A 27036-nucleotide genomic window follows, 5' to 3' on the forward strand; every position below is an offset into this window, starting at 1 on the left:
AAAACTGTTCAAACACTACAGCGCTCTGCCCGTCTTAATGGCAACATGTAGCATATTCAGTCATGTGACTTTTGTTGTTATGGCGGCCATTTTGAATACCAAAGTCGAATTATACAGTACTACAACATGTAACAATATCTCTACTCAGGATATAAAAGAAAGACAACTTTATGTAGAAGATAACAGCAAAAATACGTCCCCAGAGACGCACGTTTATGTGAAGAAACCAGTGAGTTTAAGATGTTAGCATGCTACCAGCTTGCATTTAGCTACAACAGCTCAGCTTTGACCTCTCCAAGAGAAAGCCCTGAACCACAGGATCCAACATAGGACAGAGGTCAGAGCTGAGCTGTTACTGTAGTATTTCCTCAGTGTTCATAGTTGACAGAATCAACTATCAATGGTTGACATTTGCTAACCGGTAGCATGCTAACGTCTTGAGCAGCTTAAACACTGACTCAGACTGAGACTCTGTTGACATGACAAACTGTAAAAATCACTGTTTCCTCTTTGATGTGTTCATTTAGTCTCTTTATTAAATCCTGCTGTAGCTCGATAGACAGAGATACTAGGTCTGTAACCTTTGCTGGTTATTTCACATAAACGTGCGTCTCTGAGGCCGTGTTTTAACTGTTTAACTGTTTTAACCTTCTAGAGCAATGACTACGAGTTAAAAAAATGCCGCTGTCAATCAGTTGTCTTTTATTTTCACTCTCAGTGGAGATATTGTTACATGTTGTAGTACTGCATAATGCTATTTCGGTATTCAAAATGGCCGCTGGAACTATGCGTGACGTCATTGGAAATTGGTATAAGCCCCATTTCGACAGCACAAGACCAGTTCGGTTCACTTCAGACTGGTTCATTTAGGGAGGAAGTTTGTGTTTCAAGTGTCTTTAGGGTAAAGTGGTCTGGGTCATTATGGTATGTGCATATGCTATGTATACATACTTTTCCAATGACACGCATAGTTCTGGTGGCCATTTTGAATACCGAAGTAGAAATATGCAGTACTAGCACAACATGTAACAATATCTATACTGAAAATGAAAGACGACTGATTGACAGTGGCATTTTTATGAACTTGTGATCATTGCTCAAGAAGATAAGAGCAAACACACGGCCCCAGAGACAAACGTTTATGTGTTATAAGCAGTAAATGTGTTGCAGCTCTGTCTGTGGAGCTACAGCAGGATTTAATAAAGATCTGCCTCACTCTGAAGACTAAACTAACACATCAAAGAGAAAACAGAAAACCTTTCTATGTCATGTTTACAGTTTGTCATGTCAACAGAGTCTCAGTCTGAGTCAGTGTTTAAGCTACTCAAGACGTTAGCCTGCTACCGGTTAGCATTTAGCTTCAACCATTGACAGTTTATTCAATCAACTGTCAGTGGCTTACATGTGGCTCGCATCGAAACACTACAGTAACAGCATGTTGTATCCGAGGCTAGATGTTTGGAGTTCAGGGCTTTCTCTTGCTGAGCTGTTGAAGCTAAATGCTGACCGGTAGCATGCTAACATCTTAAACACTGACTCACTGGTTTCTTCACATAAACGTGCATCTCTGGGGCCGTGTTTTTACTCTTTTCTTCTTGAGCAATGATTGCGAGTACATAAAAATGCCACTATCAATCAGTTGTCTTTCTTTTATATCCTGAGTAGAGATACTGTTACATGTTGTAGTACTGCATAATTCTACTTTGGTATTCAAAATGGCCACCATAACAACAAAAGTCACGTGACTGAAAAGCATGTATACTACATGTTGCCAATAGGACGGGCAGAGCGCTGTAGTGTTTGAACAGTTTTCAAGCGCCAGAGGAACAGTTCAACTGTTCTCAGTTATTAAGAAAAAATAAAAATAATAAAAATGCCCAAAACGAGTAAAGCTATTCTTTTTAGTTCGACAGTGAATTCTAAATTAAAAGAGGGAGGTATGAGGCCTCGCTCCTCTCATTTGGGCGATAAGAAACAATATATGGGAAAACTGAGCAAAATCAAACTTGAAAACTTAGGCAGTAGATTACTGACATAAATATGAGGGAAAATATATAATTTAATTGAATGTTTTCACATCAAAATCAGGCATAGGCTATGAGTAGAGATGGCAAAAAATGCCTTGTGAAGAGAAAGAAACTTTGAATATGCAAGCTGACTATTGGCCTGACCAATCAGAGTGGTGACAAGCCCCCCTCCCCTATCTCCCCAAACCGGTCTAGTTTGCAAACCACTCCAGACCCCATGGCTGAAGTGGTCCGGGACTGGAGAGGTTTGGGAGCAGAGCAGTTCACTTTTGGCTGTGGAAACACCTTCAACCCGCTCCGGTCCGTTCCGGTCTGGTCTGGGCGGAATGGGGCTTATTTCAACTTCCAAGAACCATCAAGCTCAAATTACGCCTAAACTGGTTCTATTTCTTTTTTTTAAATAGGTCTAAATCTGACTTTTTTCGGACAACTGAAAACACCTACCTTTAAAGTATTTCCAAAGCACAAATGGCATGATCTCCAATTAAAATGAATAAAGTTGCAGATTTTCCCGAGTGCCACCTGAGGAGGGGTGTGTGGAGCACAGACACACACTGAGGCGCATCAAGGCACTTCAAAGACTCCTCTCGCGGCGTTTAAAACACATGCTTTATCCATTTTTAACTGATGAAATGAGACGCGGAGGACAGTGCTGTGAGAGGAGACCAAACAAGGTTGGTTTGGTAGGTTTGGTAGGTTAATGGCAAATTGGCGACAGTTTTCCTGCCCAAACTGAAGCAGGAGTTCAAACGATGATGCCTTCTCTTTTTCTGCTGCTCATCTTGTCCCTGTATTCACCTTATTCCGGAAGTTTGCGTGGGCGCCGCCTTGAATTTTGCCGTTGTGAGAACCAGGGACACAAGTCGACAGCCCAAGGTTAAAGAAAAACGGTGAAGATGCTGATTTTCACTTTTTCGCAGAATGTTTCAGTTGAAGCCACGAAGAAGCCTCTCCATGTTTAAGCTGCAGTATTGGCTTGTTTGGGGAGATTTGGGAGCGTGCAGTAAAAAGGGGCGGGACTTTGTCTGTGTGTATTTACATACTGGGTAAACACCGGGTCGCGTTGGATGGACAAAGATTGTATCAGACGAGCTGAACCGTGGACGTTACAACCAACATGTTTGGAAGTGGATTTATTAATCACAGATTATGTGGCGCCGCTTCCTCATGAAGAGCCTTGAGAGCAAAGCAGCGACAGCGGGACAGAGACGCTGCTTTGCTCCCCAGACAGGACCACACTTTGGCCTCAGCTCCAGCTTTTTATACAGACGCCTATTGTGGATCAGTTACTGTGTGTTTGAGTGAGTGAACTCTGAAACCCCCACACACATGACACGACAGGGGGAGCTTTACAGCGGGACGGCTTTATGTAAATGAGCCCTATTGTCACTCCCAGAGGTGAGAACAGCCCAGAAGTTTAGTGGCCAATTCCTCTCTTTGACATACCGTAAATTCTCTAATATAGGCCGGGGCCTTTATTTACTCAAGGGCATCTAGGACCAGGCCTTTATTGGAACCAGGCCAAAATTAGAGACAGGCCTTTATTTCTATTTGAGAAAAACGGACGACCAGATTTGTGTCCTAAAATTCCGTATTAGGTTCACTTATTAATTAACATTGCAAACCCTCTTCCAGCGGCTGGAACATTAACGCCTTTTATTTTGATTGGACAGCAGGAAGTGTTTCGTTGCTATTAGTGGAACTTTGACATCAATGTCACTGCAGGTTTCTGTTTCGTTTTTACCGCGGACTTGGATTATTTGTTGTTATCTTGTGTAAAAGGCGAGTTTAGACGGAGCGTTTGTGTTTGTGATCGATCATAAAAGACCCGAGAGAAGACGAGACGCTCGCGCTGATCGGAGGAGTTATTTTGAGGCGTGAGACTGACCTGCACACGGAGCAGCTGGACGTGCTTTGAAGACGCGATGGTGACTTTATTAAAACCCTGGAGGGTCACACAACTCTCCCCCTGTTTCCAAATATCGTCACAGGAGGTTTGAAAAGTGGCTAAATCTGTGTCAAAGTTACGCTGGGATCAGCTCCTCCTCAGCGTTCCATCGGCCCAGGTTCCCGTTTGTTTACTTCCTGCACGTGAGTTTTCATTTACTCTAGTATGAGACAAATTCCTAACATGGGGAATATTTCTACCGCTATAGTTTCTAATAATGTTTTAGAGAACGGCTTTTATTTGCCTCCGCCAGCCGCGAACCCGGCCACTGTTAGAGACCCGGCCGCTAATGGAATACAGGCCAGTATTAGAGAATTTACGGTATTTCCAGTTCCTAAATTCAACTTGCCACATCTTCACCAAATATGATCAGATTTCCATGTGTTACACATTGTTGGAAACTTTGGAGACGACACTTTCACAAGCTCTGTCCCGCCTAAAAACCGAGTTGTGTCCCCCGTTCTCGTGATGGGTCACATTTATGTCAAGATAATCATGTCAATAACACATGCATATGCACTCTTTAACCGGTACTCCTCACAGAAAGCCTCAGTGGCATTGAAGGATGGACCAATCGCAGAGAGGACGATGGAGTCTCGCTTCCTTAACCTTAAATATAGAATTCTAGCAAACACATATAGTGCTGCACGTACGTCTCCAGCACTGCCTCCCAATATAACGGGGAGATGATCGTCTAAAGCTCTCCTCGGGATTGACTCGTGGGTCGGCTGAGTTTTTTTTTTTCCCATTTTATTTTGTTAAGTGGATGAACTTGTTGCGAGCGTCTGTATCGGTGTTGGCTGAACTGTTGAACTCCCTCCATCTCCCGATCCCGCGGCTTCCCGACAGCTTTTAAAGGCTTTCTGCTGCACTGCGAAGAGACGGGGATGCCTCTCACTGCCGCAAATTGTGTCTCTGAGGAGCGGCAGCGAAAGGGCAGAAATCATACACCAAATACCGGGATCTGATTGAGCGCTCAGGACGGCCGAGCTGCTGTAGGAATATGTTGCTTGACGAGCCAGTAAATGAAATGATAAAAGTATTTCTCATCACTAATGGCCTCATCTGGGGCTCTGCGCTGTCACACAGAAACTGGAGGCAGTTTGTCTAAATTAAAACGAGTTACAAGATGTTCAGACCGACCGCCTCAATTTGCAAAAAGGAAGGGCTTTGGCATGTTTGTTGAAGCTCCCAGTCATGCAGGAGTTTTACATTGTAGACAAAAGTTCTGTTTTAGAGAAGCTTCGCCAGCAGCAATGATCTTTTAGCAGTAGATTATGTTTTTAAAACCTTATACTGCGAGCTTGATGGTTGCCAAATCTGAAGTTTCAGTTTTGACAGGCTTCCACCATACAGTAGACTTGCCTTAGTAATTAGGTGACATCTTTTTCAATTTTCAAATAAAAATAAGATTGTACAGGGGAACTATTGTAAGTTGTTAATGGAGAAAACTGGCAAAACATCTCCACATGGACCACCGCGTGAAAGACCCATGTTTTCACCTGCTGTGTCTCGCCTTAATTTGTCGTTCATCATCATTAGAAACTGTTTATATTAGTTTACCACAAATCTGAGGTAGAAGAAGAAGAACCTTCAATTATGCATTCACCCCACACTCGGTGGTGTTCAGGTTCCCCTGGGGGAGTCCGACAGAAACGCTGTCGCGACTGCACACATCTGCACACATCTGCACCAACGGTCCCTCTAACCACCAAGCATTCACACACACACATCATTCATCCTGGCCTATTGTACATGTTTTTAGTGGTAGGGGAAACCTGCAAACTCCACACAGAAAGGCTCCGTCCAGGTGGGAATTGAACCCTGGACCTTCTAGCTGAGAAGCACGAGCGCCAACCACTGCGCTATGGCCACCACAGCGCAAATGAGTTCGCTGTTGCCTTTTAGTCATAGATATAATATAATAAAGATGCACAGGTCCCATTCAGCCCCACTCATTGTAAAGGTTCCCGAGTCGTGTGTGAACCTTAATGGCCGCTCTGTCTCCTCCTATGCAGCCTGTTTCTTAAAAGGGTAAAAAGGCGGGAAGTCCTGCTCTCGAGGATTGGGCGGAGCCTCCACAGAGCTCCAGGGCTTGATTGACAGGCTCTGGAGCCAGTCAATACACTGAAAATGCTTCAAATGTTTGGGCTTTTAAACAGAAACCAGTGTGGTTAAACATATTTCACTTCCCCCAGTGTGGTCATATGGGTCACATGGGTCATAGCGATTTTTAGAAAAAGAAAAACTCTTTGGAGCCAGGCTTTTAAGCCGTTCTTGGGACGTTTGAAGTCCTATTAGAATCAATGATCCCAAGAGTCTCTTGGAGTCGCCTCTGGCCACCAGGGGGTGGTATTACAGGAATGTCAGCTCCCCGCTTTAAGGACCATACAGAAGCGCGTTCCTCACCCATTGCTTTTAGTGTTTGCAAGAATCTCAACTGCAACCTCATTTTGTACCACTTAAGCAAAAACTATCTTCTTTTTAGTTATGCAAACACTTAGTAAATCAGGCCCTCAGATATGATTGGCTAAAACGAGGTGTGCTCAATCCAGTCAGTTGAAAATATCCTAATAAATTTCCTTAGCTATGCAGTGTACAACTCTATTGAATGTCACCAGCAGGTAAAAAGGGTCCCAATTCGCTCTGGACCGTCTGAAAACCAGTTGGGGTTGAGAACATATGATTATTTGGAACTTGGAATCATACGATCATTCAGTTTACCTCCTTTGTGAAGTTGAGGGATGTTCAACTCCCCACTGCTGTAGCTGGCATGCCTATAACTCGCATGTATGTTTGCCTTTGCTCTGGTATGTTAGCACCCTGTTGCCCCCGGCTGAGCGCCCCGAGGCGTATCACATGACCAGGCAACATTCCCGACACCCTGACAACTTTACAACTGTTGTCACCCAAACCGCAGCCGCTAATATTAGACTGCTCCGGACATGTCCAACTGTCAGTCAGCCACAGCTAAACCAGCTTTTTTTAATCCTATTCATCCCTCAACCCAAGCCACATCTCATGGGGCGTAAGCTGCTCCAGATGAACGCCAACCCTCACCTCATCCTCTGGGTCCTTTCCTTCCTCACGGGGAGGGATCAGAGGGCCAGAGTGAACGGCCACCTCAGTGCTGTCAGGACCACTGGTTCTCCTCAAGGTTCAGTCATCTCTTCACTTCTCTTCACTCTGTACACAAGCGACTGCAGGAGCACCACCCCAGGTATAAACTCCATCAAGTACTCAGACGACACAGTTATCATGGACACTACAAACACACACGGATTACTGCAAATTGAACTGGACTCATTCTCACGGTGGTGTAGGGAGAACTGTCTGGATTTAAATGTATCCAAGACCAAAGAGATGACCATCAACTTCCCACATGGCCACTCCAGCTCTCCCTCACTCACTGTCAACAACAAGTAATTTAAAAGGTTCATTCATACAAATACCTGGGCTCCATAATCGACCAAAAACTCACATTCAAACTTAACGCCTCTTTTTTTCCCCCGTAAACTCCGCAAACTCCAAGTCCACCCATCCATTCTCGCCCCTTTCTACAAATGTTTCATTGAATCCATCCTCACATTCAACATCACTGTCTGGTTTGGTTCACTCACTCCACCCGCCGCAACATGCTCAATAAAATCATCAAAATCAGCAATACAATCATCGGTCAGGAGCAGGACTCACTCTGTAGCATCTATGACTCCAGAGTTCTGAGGAAAGGAACCCAGATCTCCACAGACTCCTCACACACTCTGCACTCACACTACGCCCTGTTGCCGTCAGGGCGCAGGTTCAGGTCCCTCCCTCTGGGGACAAAGAGGGCGACCTCCACTTTCCTCCCTACCTCCATCTGCCTGCTGAATAAAGGACTGTGTGGACCTTGGTCTATGACAGACCCACTATATTGTTTTTAATGTATTTATTATTGCACATGTTGATTGTGTTGTATGTCTGTGGATGTTCTGTTTTTATCGGGCTCGTACTGACACTTCTTCTGCAAATGAAGTTCCTAACGGATAAATAAAGTGAATTTGATTTGATTTGATTTGAATTCATGTGCCGAACCACTGAAAAATGTAGGGTCATACTCTCTACTCTCTTCGCAGCAATACCAGACTGTCCGGAGTACGACGACAGTGCCGACTGCTGCCAGGCTTTGTAAACGGGCAAAGGGGAACGACAGAATGGGGGGAACTAAACCTCGGCGAAATAAATGGCCCCGATAAGAACACAGTGAATTGTAAAGTCGAGGGAGATAAGAGGTCAGTGCAGAGGTTTAAAGCTAAATCCTCCAAATCAGCTCCAGCTCTGACCGCTCCATTTGTCCTGAGAGATCCCATTATGACCACGGGAAGGTGAGCACACTCGACACACCCGAGCAGGGATCTGAGAGGATATGCAGGCCAAAGGGAAAAGCGACGGGGGGGCAATTTATTTAAGTGATGCACCCACAGGCAAACAAGATGAGAGATTATACTGTAGAAGTGCTTGGTTTTGGGCTATCCTTTAAATGTTTCCCCCTAATTTGATCACATCTCCAACGCCAATTTAACTTTATTGAGACTTATCATTACATTGCAGTGGCGGCTGGTCCATTATGGGCGGTGGGGCGCCGCCCCTCCTATCAATTTTGCAAATAAAAAAAAGTTTTAAGTTTAGCAAAATCATAACTTTCTTATGTACAGGTGTTTTTTACACTGGAGTGAGGGGTAGCGGAGGGGTAGGGGCGTGTCATTTTGTCTGCCTGGTTCATCTTGCTGTAACCGCTGTAACAGCATCATAAATGTGTAGACAAATGCGAGTAGCTCATTGTTGGAGCAGCTCTGAGCTCACGGACGATCGGAGGAAAAAACTTCTCATTTGAGAGACGGAGAAGCTTCGTGTTGTTTCCTGAGAGGAGGTGAAAGGATTTAGTCAAACCAATGGACTTGGGACAACTTTCTTCACTCAGAAGTCATGTCTAAACGGACTTTCCTGGAGGTAGCATGACGATGCTAACTAGCTCGTCTGCTTTAGCTGCTGCTTGTTTATCTCACACTTTGGGACAAACACTCGCTGACTTGGACACTCATGTCCCAGGACGTGGACATTTGATGGAGAGAAGATTCAGGACCATGAGGAGGAGCTACGACAGGAGAGGGGAAGGTCATTCATTCACTGAGGGAAACAGAGGTGGAGCTCCAGGTGCCTCAGAGGAGGAGGACTCTCGTCTATACGTAAGCTGCACATTATTTCTGACGGATCATTTGTCTGACGGTTTATACGGGTTTAAACCTGTGGCTCTGAGTCTCATAATGGAACCACAGCAGGTCTGGGACTAAAACTGTACATGGAATCAAAGAGGAAAAACCTCCTGCCTTTGTTCTGGTTCTGTTGGTGCAAAACACAAATCAGTGGTGCACAACACACATATGTATAGTGACTATCTTAGTCAGAAATTATTAATTTTTTTGTTGAATAAAACTAAACAATAAGTTTTGAATATATTCTACATAAAATAATAATATTAAATGCCCCAAAGATAACTTTCTTTTTTAAGTTAAAAACAATGTTTATAAGTATCTTCTAAAATATAATTGAAGGTAGGTAGAGGCAACAGCCCCCCCTGGTTTTCACATCACCAGCCGCCACTGTTACATTGGTCTCCCATGAAAACATGACTTTCATTTAGCTCTCATTTGTACATCTTAGTTTTGTTTGTATTTCATATTAGCACTTGCAATTCCAAGTCCTGCCTTCAGAGGGCATCCCAACCAAGCAACGAGATGTAAACCAACACAGTTCCTGGTGTTAAAAAATCTTTTCCATTAACATTTTTTTCTTTCTTTTTTGTCTTAAGACCTCAAATAGCAACTCTGAGGAGCCCAAACCCAGGTTTGTCATTTATTACTGCTTTTACAACATTCTTCTATGGGGCAAAAAGAACGTTTCCCTACAAAAAGAAAAAAAAAGTCAGGTATGTAGGTCCTTTACTCAAATTGTTGACACCGCCCGGGATCCAGGTGGTGAAATTCATCCATTCAATAAAGTATTGACACATTCATCCCCATGTTTAAGTCTGACTTAATCTCTCCTGAATTGAAATTGAGTTTGGGTTAAGGTGATTAAGGTGTACTAATCATCCATGTATTGGAAAATCAAGAAGCCCGCCTCCAGATTGACACTGGGGAGAACATAGGAAATTGATCTAAAACTATTCTAAGCATCTAAGCAAGTTGTTGAGTTTGAGCTTCGCTGGAGATTGTAATGTACAAAAATAAGGAAAGTGGGAGGAGCTAAACAAATTGTCTCCTGGGAAGACAAGGTAAAACGCTCCAAGTCGAATTTGCATGATAAGTTCCTGTAACAGCATACCCATAAGAGTTAATATTGGCCGATTTCTCCATATTCCTCCCGAGTGCCTATATCGGCCAATAATATCGGGCCCTGAATCAAACCCTTTCGGCTCCAACAGCTCAGCCTCTTTGCTTGATAGCGTAACAACCTCGCATCTGTCCTCACATCCCTCCGGTGGTTACGAGAAGAGGATAAAACACCTCAAGTACTCCTCCGTCTCCATCTTACCTCGCTCTCCCGGGACTAGCGTACTTAGATCCAATTGAAAAAAAAAAAACGCTATCAAACCCTCCCGGATCCCGACCTGATTCATTGACTCCTTATCTGGCAACCCTCCCTCCCTCTCGTTCGCTTCCCCCGTGAATCACTAAATGAAATTACGTCTCTTTATCCATTCAGGAGAGAGAGAGCGGCTAAGTAAGTCGCGCATCTGAATTGTAAATGTGTTATTTTCGAGGTAGTTAAGAGCGCCTTTGGGAGAGCAGGTGACATGTGCGGCGGAGTCCCAGAGTGGCTGTTTACCGTGCGCTCGCTTTGATGGGGCGGGGGGTAAAATGGTGATGCGCTAACAGTGCTCCGGAGGCAGGAGGGGGGAAGATTTAGTACCAGAGAGAGAGAAAGAGAGAGAGAGAGAGAGAGAGAGAGGAGGGGTGTTGGTTGATCATGGGGAAGGGATAAAAGATGGCGTGACCTCAGGTAACCTTTTATGGATGGCTGTCGTCGTTGTTGTTGTTGTTCTGCGATCCTGTAGAGGCTTTTTTGTCGTTGTTACATTTTTCAGAAAAGGTGTTCTGAGACACTGCAGGCGAATGGGGAAATCAATATGAATCGTTTGCTGTAGATTACTGATATGAATTTGAGGGAAAGGTAATAATAAAGGTTTTCTGTCATTTAACCCCTTAACTCCCACCTGAACCGAGCACATTTTCTCATTTTCTGACAAAAAATGACCAAAAATGAGTTGAATACCCCCCCCCCCCCCCCCCAAAAGGATGGAAAAAAATGTGATGATGTGAGGAAAAAGATACATTTAGATGAGTTTTATAGATCTTAGCTTTCAAATGAGGTGTTACACTGGCCTACAGGATTTGGGTAAAGCTGAACTGGAGAAAATGCTCTCGGTTCAGGCGGGAGTTAAGAGGTTAAAGGTGCATTATGCAACTTTTTATGTGGAAAAAAAGAGTTGATATTTGTGTGTATTTGACCAAGCGGCTGCATGAGTGGTCGGCACAGTGGTCTCTAGGACGCTCCACGATTAATTGGAAGGTTTTCATATGGATGGACCCACTCACCAGAAAACATACAAAAAAAATATCATAGACACCACTATGACAGAAAGTAAAGGCTCCATGGTGACCACTCATACATACAACTCTTTTCTTTTTCGATTGCATAAAAAGTTGCATAATGCAGCTTTAAAGGGACTATACAGAGTTTAAAAACTATAAAATTAAGTATTTTCCTCCCCCTACATGTTCCAGCCATGCCCTAATGTGTAGAATGAGCTCAGACCTGTTCACCACAACTGCCTCTAAAATCCTGCACTGTTACTCAAAAAGTTTTACTTCGGGTCCGAAGTGCCGTCATGCACGAGCTTAATATAGAAGGTGTAGTTACACGTATGATCTGAGGTGGCAGTAGTGAGTATAAAATGGATAATTTGCATCTGGCACCTTTAATATCTTCATATAAAAGACATTTTATGCAGAAATATGGCCACAAAAGCCAATATATTTACAGACGAAACGTAAATAATGGGTAGAGGTTCAAATGTTTGGTCAGGAGGGCCAGCTCCGTCCTGGGCTGCCCCCTGGACTCTGTGGAGGAGGTGAGGGACAGGAGGGTGTTAGCCAAGCTCACCTCCATCATGGTCAACACCTCCCACCCACTGCATGGGACTGTAGAGGAGCTGAGCAGCTCTTTCAGTGGTAGACTGAGACACCCTCAGTGCAAGAAGGAGCAGGTCCTTCATCCCCTCTACTGTCAGACTGCACAACAAGACTGTAAAGTAGCATGTGCAATAACTCCTTTGCAAATTTGTGTGCAATATTCTCTGTATAAGTGTCACATTATCAACCACCTGCACTATGACTAAACCTGCACTGCTAATACTGACTTTAACATGTTTTGTTATAGTCTGTGTACTGTTTATACTTTTTGTCCACACAAAGTCCTTGGTAGTCATTGTATATAAGATATTTTTCCTCACATTTTCTGCCTATTCTGCACACCCTGAGTATTTCTAAGAGCTGAATGTAGCAAGTACATTTCTCCATTGTGAGATCAATAAAGGCTTATCTTATCTTATCTTAGGGAAATTACTACATTTGGATTACAGCATCATCTCGGTCGCCTTTCGTACTACACGTGGATACCAAACATGCTAATATTTGTGAATGAATTTGCGTGGGTGCTGCACTGTTGTAGTCATTTCCTGGACAAAATGTCAGAAAATGAGCCTCGTAAAGGGTGAGTTTGGTCTGTTCTAACACTAAAACTAAGATATTAAAGGAAAAGCTAGTTAAACAGTTCAGTAACACTATCCAGTCACAGCGCCCCCTTGTGTGTCTGTGAAAGCAGTGTAACAACAAACCCGTAAAGTCCAGCCCTGTTTCGATAGAAGACAACATCGGTCCAGTTCACAGTGTTGCATTTCCACAAAACCGGCTTGTGAAAGAAAGGCTGACCCTTTCTCACCAATTTTATTTGACCAAACGAACATTTGGCAAAAATCTTCAGGAACAAATCAATAGATCCTTTTGGTTTCACAACATCCTTATTTGACAATAACCCCTAGTCATAAAGTCTATAGGCAAAATGGCTCCCGCAGAATCGCACAGTGCCAACCATCCTTTGTCATTTCACTCTCATTCCGGGACAGAAGCTTTTGTGTAAGAAATGGCCTTATTTGGAACGGTTAAAGGGAAACTGCCTTCTTTCAAGACGACAGGATTCTTCTTAACGTTATTTCTTCCAACAACAATTTCCTCGAGGGACTTTTAAATCTGACTATACTTTTTCTTGGAACAGTGATAGAGCATAATGTATCGCGCATCGTTCTGGCTTTAAAAATGCATAATGACAAGCGGCAGAGCAGATACATGAGCAGCTTCTCTTCTCAACAAAGCGTCCAGAGGCGGTGCTAGCTGTTAGCGGTCTAGGCCCATTCACGGGGGCCATGCGTCACCGAAGGGGCCCCCAAATCTCAGAAGAAATGGAGTAATTTAACAAACACTGAAGGTGGACATACTCGGGGAGGATTTTTGCTCAGTAAATAAAGGTTTGGTATTTGGTATTCCTTGGCTTGAACTAAAACAGTATAAGCTACGAATCGAGGACAATAGTTGGATGTTGTTTCTGCCGAATTCAAGCTAACCCCACAGAGCACTCAACACTTTAATCTTGTAATTTACAACTTGAAGGAACTTTTGTAAAATGACTAAACAATCTTAAAATGTGCGTTCCGTTAATGAAGTTCCTCTCGTGACTGCAACACAAATAAACTTCTCAAAACCAACCAAATGATCCCACTGTAGATTGAAGATGAAATGGTAAAACTCACCACAGAGTTATGGAGGTGTGGAGTGAGAATAGAAGTCCCAAAAAGGCCAAACATTTTAAATCCTTTCAATGGAAACTAGAAGATTTCCAAACTGTGCGCACTGACGACGAGGGGCAAGACGGAGTCAGCTGACAACTCCCAGCATGCACTTCTTTGCAAACATTTGTCTAAAATGTATACAAAATAGAGGTCTGAGGTTCTGCGGGTCCTGGAGGGAGTTACAATAAACTATTTCCTCTTATATTCGCAATGTGAGGGGCATGAGTGTTATGTCCCAGAGGCCCACTGCTCATTATACGAGATTATCTGTGAACCATAACTCAAGAAAGCGCCACCAGAAGGGCGTCACATCCCTCTAGTGCAGTGGTTCCCAACGTTTTTTGTCTTTCGTACCCCTTTGGCCTTTCAGTGGTCAACCGTGTACCCCCTACCTCAAGGGTGTTACAGTTTATTTAGAAAGTAATTACTTAAAAGTGGTATTTGTAAGAAAAAGGACAATGTTGCAGTCAAAATAAACCTAAAATTCTCCCAAAGCAACACATTTTACCGAAAAATATAGCTTTTCCTATAAAAATTAGGTTTAAGTACCCCCTGCTAGGTCCTCGAGTACCCCCAGGGGTCCCCGTACCCCTGTTTGGGAAAAACTGCTCTAGTGGAGGAATTGTGTAATTGCATCTATGTAATGATAGAGATTCTAATGGCTTTTCCCGCTAATTGTGGGCTGGTGTAAGGTATAACGGGCCTTGTCTCGATCTGACTGGCCCAACCGGCCCAAAAGTACGTCGGCCCACCGGGAAAACTCCCGATTCTCCCGATGGCCAGTCCAGCCCTGCTGCTCTGATTGCATTCAACGAGCTACGGAAATCTCATTACATTCACATGAATAAGATATGTACAAAGTAAATATTTTGAGATTTTTTTGGGACATTTAGAACATAATAATTCCATTTAGAACTAAGTTTACAGTGCAGCACTTTTTTCCCCGCAACCTTTGAACGCCTCAGCCTCTCCTCTGGTGCTGCTTTGCTTTGTGAGGAAAAAAGAGCAGGAAAAAGACCTGACGGCTCCTGTAGATATTGGATTATTAAACAGGAGGGTTTCAGCTGCATGTTTGTCCGTTCACCATCTTTTAGTAAACTTCTGTCATAATGCTAAACTGTTAGCCGCTAACTGTTGCTGCGTCTTCTGCTTCGAAACATTTGCATCTCTTGTTCACGTATCTAGAGGAGCTTATTGGTAAAGCATCGGTGCCGGACCAGCAAAACGGGATCGCTTAGAGCAGCTTTAAACAAACAAGTCTGGCTTCAGATTAAATGATTTCTTAAACAGAAGTGCGACTTTGAGAAAAACATGGAAACCAAAATGTTAAAATATGCTTATGTGGAGCAAGCAATCAACTGCTGACGACTTGATGAGACGTCCCCACAACACCCCAGCATCGTCCCCTTCCCTCCACAGAAGGAGCAGGATCCGCCCTGGTTGCACTCGCGGGACGGAGATAAGGCACGTACCTCGGCTGCCGGGATGCCTTCCGGAGGTCGACACTGAAGCAAAACTTCTTGTTCCAAAGCCACTTCTTTCCCCAAAGGCTCCTGTTCAAACATTTTCTTCAGATCTGACAAGAGAAGAGAGGAAAGCTGAAGTTAGTCACCGAGGCGCTGCCGAGAGGGTTGGCAGGGCAGACGGAAATGTAGCTCGATGTCAAGTGGAATGGAAAAACAAGAATGGAGGAACATCATACAGCATCGAATCTCATCAATACAATCAATCCTACTGTTTGTTCAAATGCTGTGTGGGGACTACAAGATTAATTTAGTATTTGTACATGGTCCCAGACTCTAATCTAAGGCAGCTGTCCCCATTTCTCCAGCTTTCGAACACTTATCACAACTTATTTCTAGCTCTCAAAAACCTGTTATCTGCACAACCAATTCTCCAGACTGAGGCGCAGAGTGTACTGTCATGGCAACGCCAACAAATCCCAAGAAATCAGCATGCTCTTTCTTGTTCGCCATCAATTAAATATTCATTTGATGCAGACAGAATGCTGCAGTCTACTTTTGTTGTTTGTCTGAGCAAGTGTTCCTTTCACATCGACGCCATTGATTTGCTAGCATGTCTTTGGCTAAAACGGTGGCTTGAATGTTGTTTCATTATTTCATTGTTAATTTTAATAAGATGAAATATTAATGCCGAGGCACCAAAATAAGGTTTATAAATCGGTTGTTAATCCCTATCAGCATGACATGCCTCTCTATACCACTCTCTACCAAGTGTGTAATACTCAAAATATCCAGTTTAGATATGGGTTGGACTAGTTTGGACTGGTTTATGCTGGTTTGGATTGGTTTAGATCAAGTTTAGACTGGTTTAGATCAAGTTTTACTGATTTAGATCAAGTTTAGACCGGTTTAGATCAAGTTTAGACTGGTTAATATCAAGTTTGAACTGGTTTAGATCAAGTTGTACTGTTTTACATCAAGTTTGGACTGGATTAGATACAGTTTAGACTGGTTTAGATACAGTTTAGACTGGTTTATATACAGTTTAGACTGGTTTAGATCAAGTTTTACTGGTTTATATCAAGTTTTACTGGTTTAGATCAAGTTTGACTGGTTTTTAGACTGGTTTTGAGCAAGTATTGACTGGTTTATACTGGTTTAGACCAGTTTTAGACTGATATAGATCAGGTTGGGACCGGTATAAAAAAAAAGCGTTTTGTCTCCCAAATGGTTAGAAAATACTTTTTTTTCCCTTTAATGGTTGTGGGGATAACATTAAAGGGTTAATTTCAACATTTTTAAACTCTGTATAGTCCCTTTAACTTCCCCAGTGAGTCCATCAAGTCTCTCCCCAAAGTGAGTCTCTTCAAAGCAGTCATTTACAGGCAACATCCGTCACAATAAATACGCGATGTAAAATGTGAGATATTGTGTTTACTCTTTAGTTTTGCATAATGGCTCCGTTTTATTATTCATAACCCACTTCCTCCCGTTTACAGCTGTCTTAAAGAGGTCGTCATGTTGCTGTTTTCATTATGGTGCTTTATTATGTTCCTCCGCTCCTCCCTCGCTCGCTCGGAAGGTGGCCAAACAGCAGACGTCACGAGCAGTTAGCCAGATGTCGACGACTGCTGCTAAAGCGGGCCGATGTTACGGGCCAATTAACCTGTTCACAGCTGCGAGATGATCCACAAACACCTCATCTGTTAAAATAATGGGACACGTCTTCACATTTAAAGCGCTACTGTTTGTCAGGATTACGATGAGCTACAGCCTGTGTTTTTTATGTCGTCGTTTTTGAAGATAATTTTGCTTCTTGGTGCTCGTACTATACCAACTTTATTTGTAAAGTCAAATAGATAAAGATAAAATGAGATGAGATAAGATGATCCTTTATTTATCTCACAATGGAGAAAGTGACACTCAGGGTGTGCAAAATAGACAGGAAATGTGCAAACAAATAGTATCAGAGCTTAAAGGGGCAAAACTATAAACAATAAGAAAATAAAAATAAAATAAAAATTAGAACAGGCTATAAAAAAAGTAGAATAACAAAGTCAGAGATGATGAAATAACAGGATACAACACTAAGCTGCAGTGTTAAAGGGGGGGTATTATGCAAAATCGACTTTTTCAAGCTTTACATCATGTTATTATGTCATTCCCTCATTAAAAACATGCCTGAAGTGTTGCCTTGGCACATTCACGTATTTTTGAGTAATCTGTAAAAACTCTGATGGCGGCCATTTTAGGGATAGGTTTGCCTGAGTCCTCCTAGGAGCGCCCCCACCTCCTGGAGACGCCTCCGAGCTTTCGTCACAAGCCGAGTAACCGACCACTGCTCCTCAGCAGAACCCCCTCCCCACTGATGCCACAGACAGTGTGTGGAGGGGGCGTGTCGGAAAGGGTCAGAGGTTCTTAAAGAGACAGCGGCCTATTTCAAGACATTCGCTACAGCCATTTTGAGAGAGCAATTTTATACAAGGCAGTTATTCTAGTTTACTGCATTTACAGACCAACAGGAGGTTTCGTCATCATTGTAGTGTGATATAGACTGGTGCTATGTGATTGAAAAAAGCATAATACCCCCTCTTTAAAAGCCAATGAAACAGGGTGTGTTTTAAAGCTATTCTCCAGGAGGTCAGTAGGTGTCAGTAGTGAGCCCTGCCCCCCTCACCTGACCTCCCCCTCACACACGCCCCTCACTCCTCATGAAGCGTTCAATCGAGCCAGCGTATGCCAAACGCTTCATACGTTGGATTTTTAATGTATTTTTTCAGTTTTGGGCAAATACATAGAGTATTATTAACGAGTCCACAACTTTTGCCCAGCGACAGCCTAACTTATGCATAACGCACGGCAGCGTAATGCGACAAGCCAGTGTCCTGAGGGGGAGGATCAGGCTCAGGCCCTGGGGAAGGTAGACATGATGTGCGGGTTTCGGGTTCCACCACGGTCCCTGCAGGCTGGTTCAGGTCATGAAATTCTCCTTCAATCTAGGGGCCGGTCAGAAAAATGCCGGTCGCCGCCGTACGCGCATTCATTGAATTCAGCCACAACTTATTCCGTCATCTTTGGAGCAGGTTTTTGACGTAAATTGCTGGGTTGCAGGTGACATCACAGCATTCTAAAGGCCTATACTATTATATAGAGGAAAAATAATTTAGTTTTTGAGGACATTTTTGGCCTTGTACAGAGAGATCATGGACCCAGTGACTGATATTAATGATCATTTTTTCTAATTCATTTTCTTTTTAGCTACGACTTAGCTACGAAAGTGTAATGCTGTTAATAGGAAAAACTGGCTCCTGCCCCCCTGTTGGGTCCGGTGACATCATCACATTCTAGAACCTGCAACCCAGCAATATGTGTCAGATTTTAATTTTAATTAATGTCTCCGATTTTCACCCTCTGTGCGTCTGTGAGTGTGTTCGCGTTACCTCTGCTGTCTGTCCCTCTCCTGATCCCATGATCTCCTGACAGGAGGGAGAGAGAGCGATGACGCCAGTACTGTTCATTTCAGACGGATCATATTTGTATCGCGCAATTTTTTATGGTTGCGGGAGCGGGGCAGGTTATTAAAATAGAAACAACGTGCAAATGCGGCCCCGCAGGCTGATAAAAAAAACCCTGACAGCAGTATTAGACATCACGACTTATGAATAACTTACAATTAACCAGCGTACTTGCCGTATGTACTTCAGCGTGCTCATAACTTATACAAAACTTACCAATAACTTATCCAACGTACGCCAGCGTATTTGTCAACTTTATCACATGTCGGCGTACGCTGAATTGTCAAGCTGTAACTTAGGGCTGCTCGATTATTGAAATAATAATTGAAATCATGATTATTCAAACGATTATTTGTTGCCTTAAAAAAAGTCTTTATTTTATTTATATATTTATTAATAAAAAAAAAACATGCTGAATATTTTTCTGAACAGTCCTAAAAGTACAAATTTCAAAGTTTGCCTCGATTAAGGAGAGGTCTCTGTTTCACACCTGCCCCCTGCTGGCCAGCCCTCACACCTGCGCAAGCAAACTGAGCAGCGCGGCCTGATGACATCATCACACAGCGCTGTTTGTTTTTATGTCAGGCAAAAGCATGAGCCATGGCACGTGAAATGCAAAGGGAAAATAATCCCAGCGCCATGAAATAATGCAAGTCTGCTTTGCAAAAAAGATAATTATGCTAATTTTGTAATCGTTTAGTGTAATAATCAAAATTGTAATCAAATTGCACAGCCCTAGTGTGACTTATATTTATTTGCTAAACCACAGCTTTCATTACAACATTATACGTCCACTTAGAACTCAATTTAATGTGCAGAGGTTCCATTTCTTAATAAATAAACCACAGAGTATTTGATGAAAAGTAAAGGCACCGTGCTAACCGCTCATACAGCTGCTTGGTCTCTACAAGGTCAAACACGCAATTATAAAAATGTCTGTGTTGGCTCAAGGTTCTCGAGTCATCGTCCAAAAGGCACAACGTTAGACAACCACAGAGTAGAAGATGACAAATTGGAAAATATGCAGGACAAGGAAAAATGAAATAATATTCTTTTTTACAAGCTTTTGCCACGCAGTAAATTTGCTCCCAAGTGGATCAGAGGGACGAGCTCGCACTCAAAATGAAGTCTCTGTCTCATTTAGTCCTCCGCAGGGCTCAGTCCTAGGGCCACTCTTGTTTTTATTGTACATCCTCCCTCTTGGACAGGTAATCCAGAGGTTCAGTGATGTGTCTTATCACCTGTTTGCGGATGACATACAACTTTACATTAAAGGGTTAGTTTTAAAAATTTTAAACACTGTATAAACGCTATATAAATAAAGATTACTTACTTACTTCACCCAAGTTAATGCCGATTGAAATAAACATAGTAAATGCGGTCACAAAACACAACCTTTGAATCGATTGTGGGCTATTCAAAGGAAAATGGATTCAAATCGATTAATCAGTGAATTAAACCCAGCCCTAATTACAAAGTCTTACTGATGTCTTGAAACAGAATACGGCGTTGCTGGCAGGATTTGCAGAATGTGACTTTCCCTTATCATACTTCAAATGATTACTATAAGCCAGGGGTAGGCAACGTCAGGCCCGGGGGCCATATCCGGCCCTCTAGCATAGAACCTTTGGCCCTCAAGATGATTTTAAGAAATAACTTTACACAAATCATAGGTACTTTAACCGTTGTAGAGTTAAATCTTTAAACCTATGCCTTGATCAAACACATTTTCTCCAGTTTGGCTTGACCCAAATCTAAAAAGCCTCTCGACTGGAGCGTACAGCCTATAGGAGTAACGCCTCATTTGAAAGCTAAGACCGTCAAAACTGATCTTCAATTTTCCCTCAAGTTGCAGCCGCATTGTCTTCACTTTTTTTGTTGCTTTTTCGTCACTTTTGTGTTGCCCGTGTTTTTGTTGATCTTTCTTTAAAAAGCTTAAGGGGTTAAGCACTGTAAAAATGTGAGAAATACTGTCAATTGCTTAAAAAATTCCAAACAGAACACCAAATGAGGTCATATATTAGGCACAGTATTGGCATTTGTAATACTTTTGGCTAAAATTGTCAGGTTCGGGCCTCGGTCTTTTTTACAATGAAGAAAATCGGCTGGTCTACCCCTGCTATAAGCTGTTCTATAGGCGCATTGAGTTGCCTTGTGTATGAAATGCGCGGTATAAAAAAAGTTGCCTTGCCTTGCCTTGCCTATTGAAACAAAGGAAAAAAATGATCTGAGCTGAAGCCCGGAGTCCCCTGTGAAAGGCCTTCACTCACCCAGTGGCTTTCCGGTGGTTCACGCTGGGCCGTTCCCACATCCACGCGGTTATTGGTGTTATTCATGCCTCAGCCGGGTTATGGGTGCTTTCAAAGGCCAAACACACACTGCTTTGTTTCGCCGCCCCTCCATCATTCAACGCTTTTCCTTTCCCTTCTGGAGAAAGTTGCCAGATTCCGATGATCTCAAGCAAAGCCAAAGACAATAACGGATCCGGGCTAATGGTGCACACGCTGTGATTGATGACAGCGCTACAAAGCACAATGGAAAGCGCTGCCGTTTCCTACCAGATCTGCGCTGCGGCTCGCGTCTGAAAGGGGAAGGAAAAATCCAAAAATAGGTCGGGGTTTGAAGGACGGGAAGAAAACCTATGCAACTGAAGTGAACAAGTTTGTGGGAAGTTTGATCGGAACTTTAAAAAGTGAAACTTAAATTGGACATATGTGTAGGAGGCTTCAAAACAATCTTTAAACCATTCTTTGGGGTTCCTCTGCACTGATGTTTTATGTCTTCATATTACTTTATGAACAATATAGCAACACTGAGGCTGGTCAAGAGTTTGCCTTGAACGTCTTCCTCCGTTAGTATAGTGGGAATAACTTCAGCACCTTCAGTTTCATTGTGAACTATAAGAACCATCTGATGTATGATTTTGGGCTTTAAAGGGATATTTCAGGATTTTTGACATAGGGCCTCATTTCCTAGTTATCCAGAGTGTTGCCAATTTCTGGAGATATTTTTTTTGTAATTTATGCAGTTTTGTTTGGAGAGTTTCGTGGCGCTAGGCTAATGCAAGGCTAGTGCATGTCTATGGTATCAGCTAGCCTGCATTAAAAACAGTCTGACCCGCTCCACAGAGCACCTGAGGCAAATCACTTATAACACCAGACTACCCATATAAATGTCTGTATCGATAGAGTAATTTTAACCATTTTGCATTTAAAATAACTTATATTTGAGCAGCATCAGCTTCGTGGTTGTATAAGCTACACAGCGGTGGAGTGATCTGCTAGAAAATAGTCCCTCAAAATGCGATCATTCCATGTGATGCAAGGTTCAGATCGAGTTGTGCTCCACTGTCCTTTCCACACTAATGTCCGTGAGATGCACAAGAGACTGTCTTGGTTAACGGTTGAGGCTAAACTACAGGCCAGTCTCCTCATGTTCATGTACAAAGTTTTGATGGATAAACAGCCCAGTTTTTTGTTCAACAAACTCTTATTCAGCGGGTTTTGTCACAGATATGTGACGACAAACTCTTTGGTTGTAGTAACTCAATGAAAAGAACTGTTCTGTACAGAGGAGCAAACGCCTGGAACTCGTTTCCTTTTAATATTAGAAATACTAAAAGTAAACCACACTTCAAGCTGAAGGTAAAAGGTCAATTAGCTCAGTACATGTGAGCATAGTTACCGTGTGTTATATGTGTCCTATAAGGTTGCATGATTATATAAAATGTGTAACATTCATGTGTTCTATTTTAACTGTTTTGAAATGTTATATTGTGTCAGGACCCCAGGAAGACTAGCAACCACTTGTGGGCGCTAATGGGGATCCTAATAAAGAATAAAGAATAAAGGTCAGTTATATTTCCAGATAAGATCTCGACCAGACTTAAAGAGACTTATCCATATCCATACCGGATGTAAGAAATACAGACATATTAGTCCAGTGCTTAGGCCTCAGCACCAACTTCCTAGACTTTAACCTCTTAACTTCCACCTGAACGGATCCCATTTTCTCTAGTTTGGCTTTACTCTAATCAAAAAGCTTCTTGGGGAAAAAAGCACCAAAATAGCCACAAAATTTTTTGGAGAAAACAAGGATGTAAACGCAACAAAAATGTGACAAAAATTCAACAAAGATGTGACAAAAATGTGACAAAAACTCAACCAAAGAGTGACAAAAATACAACAAAAATGTGACAAAAATTCAACAAAAAAATGGGAAAATTCAACAAAAAGTGACAAAAAGCTCAACCGAAAAGTGACAAAAACTCAACAAAAAATGTGACAAAAATTCAACAAAATGTGACAAAAACTCAACCAAAATGTGACAAAAATTCAACCAAAATGTGACAAAAACTCAACAAAAATGTGACAAAAACTCAACAAAAAATGAGAAAAATTCAACAAAAAGTGACAAAAACCCAACAAAAATGTGACAAAAACTCAACAAAAAATGAGAAAAATTCAACAAAAAGTGACAAAAAGCTCAACCGAAAAGTGACAAAAACTCAACAAAAAATGTGACAAAAATTCAACAAAATGTGACAAAAACTCAACCAAAAATGAGAAAAATTCAACAAAAAGTGACAAAAAGCTCAACCAAAATGTGACAAAAACTCAACAAAAAATGTGACAAAATTCAACAAAATGTGACAAAAACTCAACCAAAATGTGACAAAAATTCAACAAAAAAATGGGAAAATTCAACAAAAAGTGACAAAAAGCTCAACCGAAAAGTGACAAAAACTCAACAAAAAATGTGACAAAAATTCAACAAAATGTGACAAAAACTCAACCAAAATGTGACAAAAATTCAACAAAAATGTGACAAAAACTCAACAAAAAATGAGAAAAATTCAACAAAAAGTGACAAAAACCCAACAAAAATGTGACAAAAAAACCCCAATTGAAAACAACAAACAAAAAACATACAAAAGGTGACACAACACAGCAACAATGCGATGAAAAAGATCAGTTTTGTGGGTCTTAGCTTTCAAATGAGGTGTCACAAAGGCCTATATAATAGCCAAAGAGGACAGAATGCATTTGGTTTCGGTGGGTGGTAAGAGGTTAAAAAGGCTCTTGCTTGTGTACAAGTCTCTCCACGGCCTTCAGCACCAGCGTGGAGTCCAGTCAGCTGTTGTCTTGGCGCAGTTAGCTTAACGGCATCTGCTCCAGGCTCCAACGTTACGCCACACGAGCACAAGCGATCACGCCTCAACCTTCCACAATTCGCAGAAATGAGTGCATTACAAGCCTCCCTGTTTTGTCAAACTTCCGCAACTATTTCACCATCGACTGTGACGCTCCCGCGGCCCCAGAACGGCGGCGCGTTCGTCTGTCTGTCTCCATCAGGCGCGAAGATTAGCTCCGTGTGTGTGTGTCTGCGAGCGACTGTGTGTTTCCATCCCCGGAGCACTCGGGCTTAATCTGTTCTAATTTCATTCTCAATCTTTATGGAAATGCACTGCGGCTGCCTGCACCTCCGAAACCACAGCGCGATAATTACCCGCACGGAATGAGGCTGGCATCAAACGCTCATCCTAAATATCTCTGGCCCATTGTCTCCTGTTGTTTTAGCGCATTTGAGTTTGATATACCCAGAGAGGAGAAGTCGTTTTTTTCCCCCCCCTTTTTTCCCCAAATCGTGGGCGAGATTGGGAACATACTGTACGGCATAAGGTTGAAAGTTACGGGACAGAGTTGGCGGAAAGCACCGTTCACACATTTGCATGAATTCCCCCTCCAGAAGTTAGCATTCTACGATCTCAATCTCATCTTTCGCTCGGCTTTGTGGGGCCTTTGTGGAGTTAGCGAGTTCTCTTTGCGTCGGTCTGATATTCTAGTGCTACATTATATTAGCACTGATTATGACTTGGGATCTCTCCAATTCGGAAAACACAGTTGCCACAGTATTTTCTGCTGATTAAACGCACTTTGTTTCAGCCATTCACAGCCAAGTGTCAAAACAACAAACCGCAAACCCATTAAAGGGGCATTATGGAACTTTTTATGCAGAAAAAAACGTGATATCTGTTCGTAATTGACCTTTTTGTGACGCAATAGCTGTGTGGGTGCCTTTTACTTTCCATCACAGTGGCTTGACACCGTTCGTACCTTCCTGTTGCTAGCATACTGCATTCAGACTGAACGCGATGTTGACTTTTCTGTTCTGTTTAATTGCCTTAATGGTTTGTGCAGCCCTGTGAGGCGACTCCTGTTGTGATATTGGGCTTTACAAAACCATTGATTGATTGAGACGTCGGGGTGAGTGATTTTAAATGATCTGAAGTGTAGGATCTAGATCTTGACTGAACAATAACTGCTGTTTTTGGGCTAACTAGTCCCTCTTTGTTACTGCCATGTCCTATGGATCTTCAGCTAGAGCTATACCCATGGTCTACGGGAGGATCTCCCCAGTATTTAAGCTCATATCCAGCCCATACGTCCGAATAAAGAACTATTATTTGTGCCAGTGGACAATGGTTATTCCAGGTTAGCCCCGTTAGCTTGTTGCAATCGCCTACAGCTCATTGTTGATGAAACGGCAACAAACCACAAGTGTGTAAAGCCCGGCTCAGTGTGTGATCGTCTCAAAGCCAAGGCTGCTTTATATAGTTACTGGCTTTATTGACGTTATTAGCGCATAATACTTGTTTTTTACCAGATCTATACGAGCGGTTTGCACCTCGGCTACAAACTTATTTGACATGGCTGATGTTCTCACGTTGAAACACAGACAGGATAAAGCTGTTTTGGGCAGAGAGATAATCAGAGGCTGTTAGTGCTTTTTACTATAGTCTCCCAGTTACAGCTCACAGACACCGGGGGCAGTGGTGAGCTATCCCGCCCACTGTACAGGGGGGCTGTGTGTGGCTGAGTGTCCACTGAAGGCAGAAGGGGGTTGCGGGGGGCGGAGAGGTACGAGCCCCAAATGTAGGGAGTCGGAACAGTCAACGTCTGCATCATCAAGTATCAGCTACAGAATTGTATTCCTTTTTCAGAAGAAGATGAAGCAAGGAGAACGAATGAAAACACTACGGCAGAGAGAACCGGAAGTTGCGAAGTCGAATGTTACCCATAATGCAATGCAAAATTCATTCTTTTCAAGGTTTTCTGGTGGGAGGGTCCATCGGTAGTGAAATCCAACCAGAAACTCTAAAAACAATCAATCCTGGAGCCATGATGGAGAGTCAAGGCGCCATGCTGACCATTCATACAGCTGCTGGGTCTCTCCAAGGTCAAACATGAATGAAAAGTTCCACTATGCACCTTTAAACATTTAGATTTGTGTTGGTCTCGGCCACGTTGTCAATTAGTAACACTGGAGACAAATGTTTCACTCACATTCTCGTGGCACAACTGGAGGTTTGGGTTTCCAGTCCGGCTGGAGCAGCACAAGACGGACTCTCGGGTGCAAGAAGCCTCATCAGCAACTACCGTCCATCTTTGTTCTAAAAAGCTTCTCTTCATCACCAACAAAGACCTCAAAGTGGACCACAGACAACCCAGTACAGACGATCAATAGTCAGTTGAACAGAACCAAACGATGACTTAAGAATATCCTTCCACTGATGGAAAGTCTCTGTTTTTAAAGTTAAGGTTTTCCCTTTTCCATCATTGTGCCGCATACTCTTTAGACTGTGAGTAGTGTCAATAGCCGAGCCGCTGATTCGGGGCTATAGCTACGCCTGATTGCTGCCATAATGAGGCGTGATGCGTGTTGCCTCTAAAGGGACCCGCAGTGTTATGAAGACATCAGTGAGAAACGCTACATCGGCACAAAGCGCTCTCACATGGAGGCCGGTGCACCGAGGAAGACAACGCCGGAACTCAGTCACCAGGCACTTCTTTGCACTTTTAGTATCGATATGATGTCAGGTCTCTCTCTGTTCTCTTCAACCGTGATCACAAATACTGTGCATTGACTTGCCTTGTGTATGAAATGCACGGGATAAATAAAGTTGTCTTGCTGACTGCATTTCATTTATTGTCTTTTGTTTTTCAGGTTGAATGAGAGTGTGTTCGAGAGTTGGATTTTTACAGAGGATTTTTACTTCTTCATTTGCTCAGATAATATTACTTTTGACCTGACTCTCTGACCAGACAAAAGCCCTCCTTGTTATTGCAGGCACTCC

The 27036-nt window shown here is 42.7% G+C and overlaps 1 protein-coding gene and 1 long non-coding RNA gene across 3 annotated transcripts in view; one reads left to right on the forward strand and one right to left on the reverse strand.

The window, feature by feature from the left end:
- LOC306960777 overlaps window positions 1-27036 on the forward strand; it is a 590186-nt gene that overhangs the window by 430181 nt on the left and 132969 nt on the right. The gene's annotated exons all lie outside the window — the stretch shown is intronic.
- The window catches only part of LOC306959830 (netrin receptor UNC5C-like), a 529449-nt gene that overhangs the window by 156900 nt on the left and 345513 nt on the right, over window positions 1-27036 (reverse strand). For both annotated transcript variants that reach the window (XM_079552054.1, XM_079552055.1), the window contains exon 4: window positions 15394-15497. In XM_079552054.1, the coding sequence (XP_079408180.1) occupies window positions 15394-15497 (104 nt within the window). The remainder of the gene's footprint in view (window positions 1-15393; window positions 15498-27036) is intronic.

This window comes from Gobius niger (assembly GCF_951799975.1).
Source record: "Gobius niger genome assembly, chromosome: 1".
NCBI classification, from domain to species: Eukaryota; Metazoa; Chordata; class Actinopteri; order Gobiiformes; family Gobiidae; genus Gobius; species Gobius niger.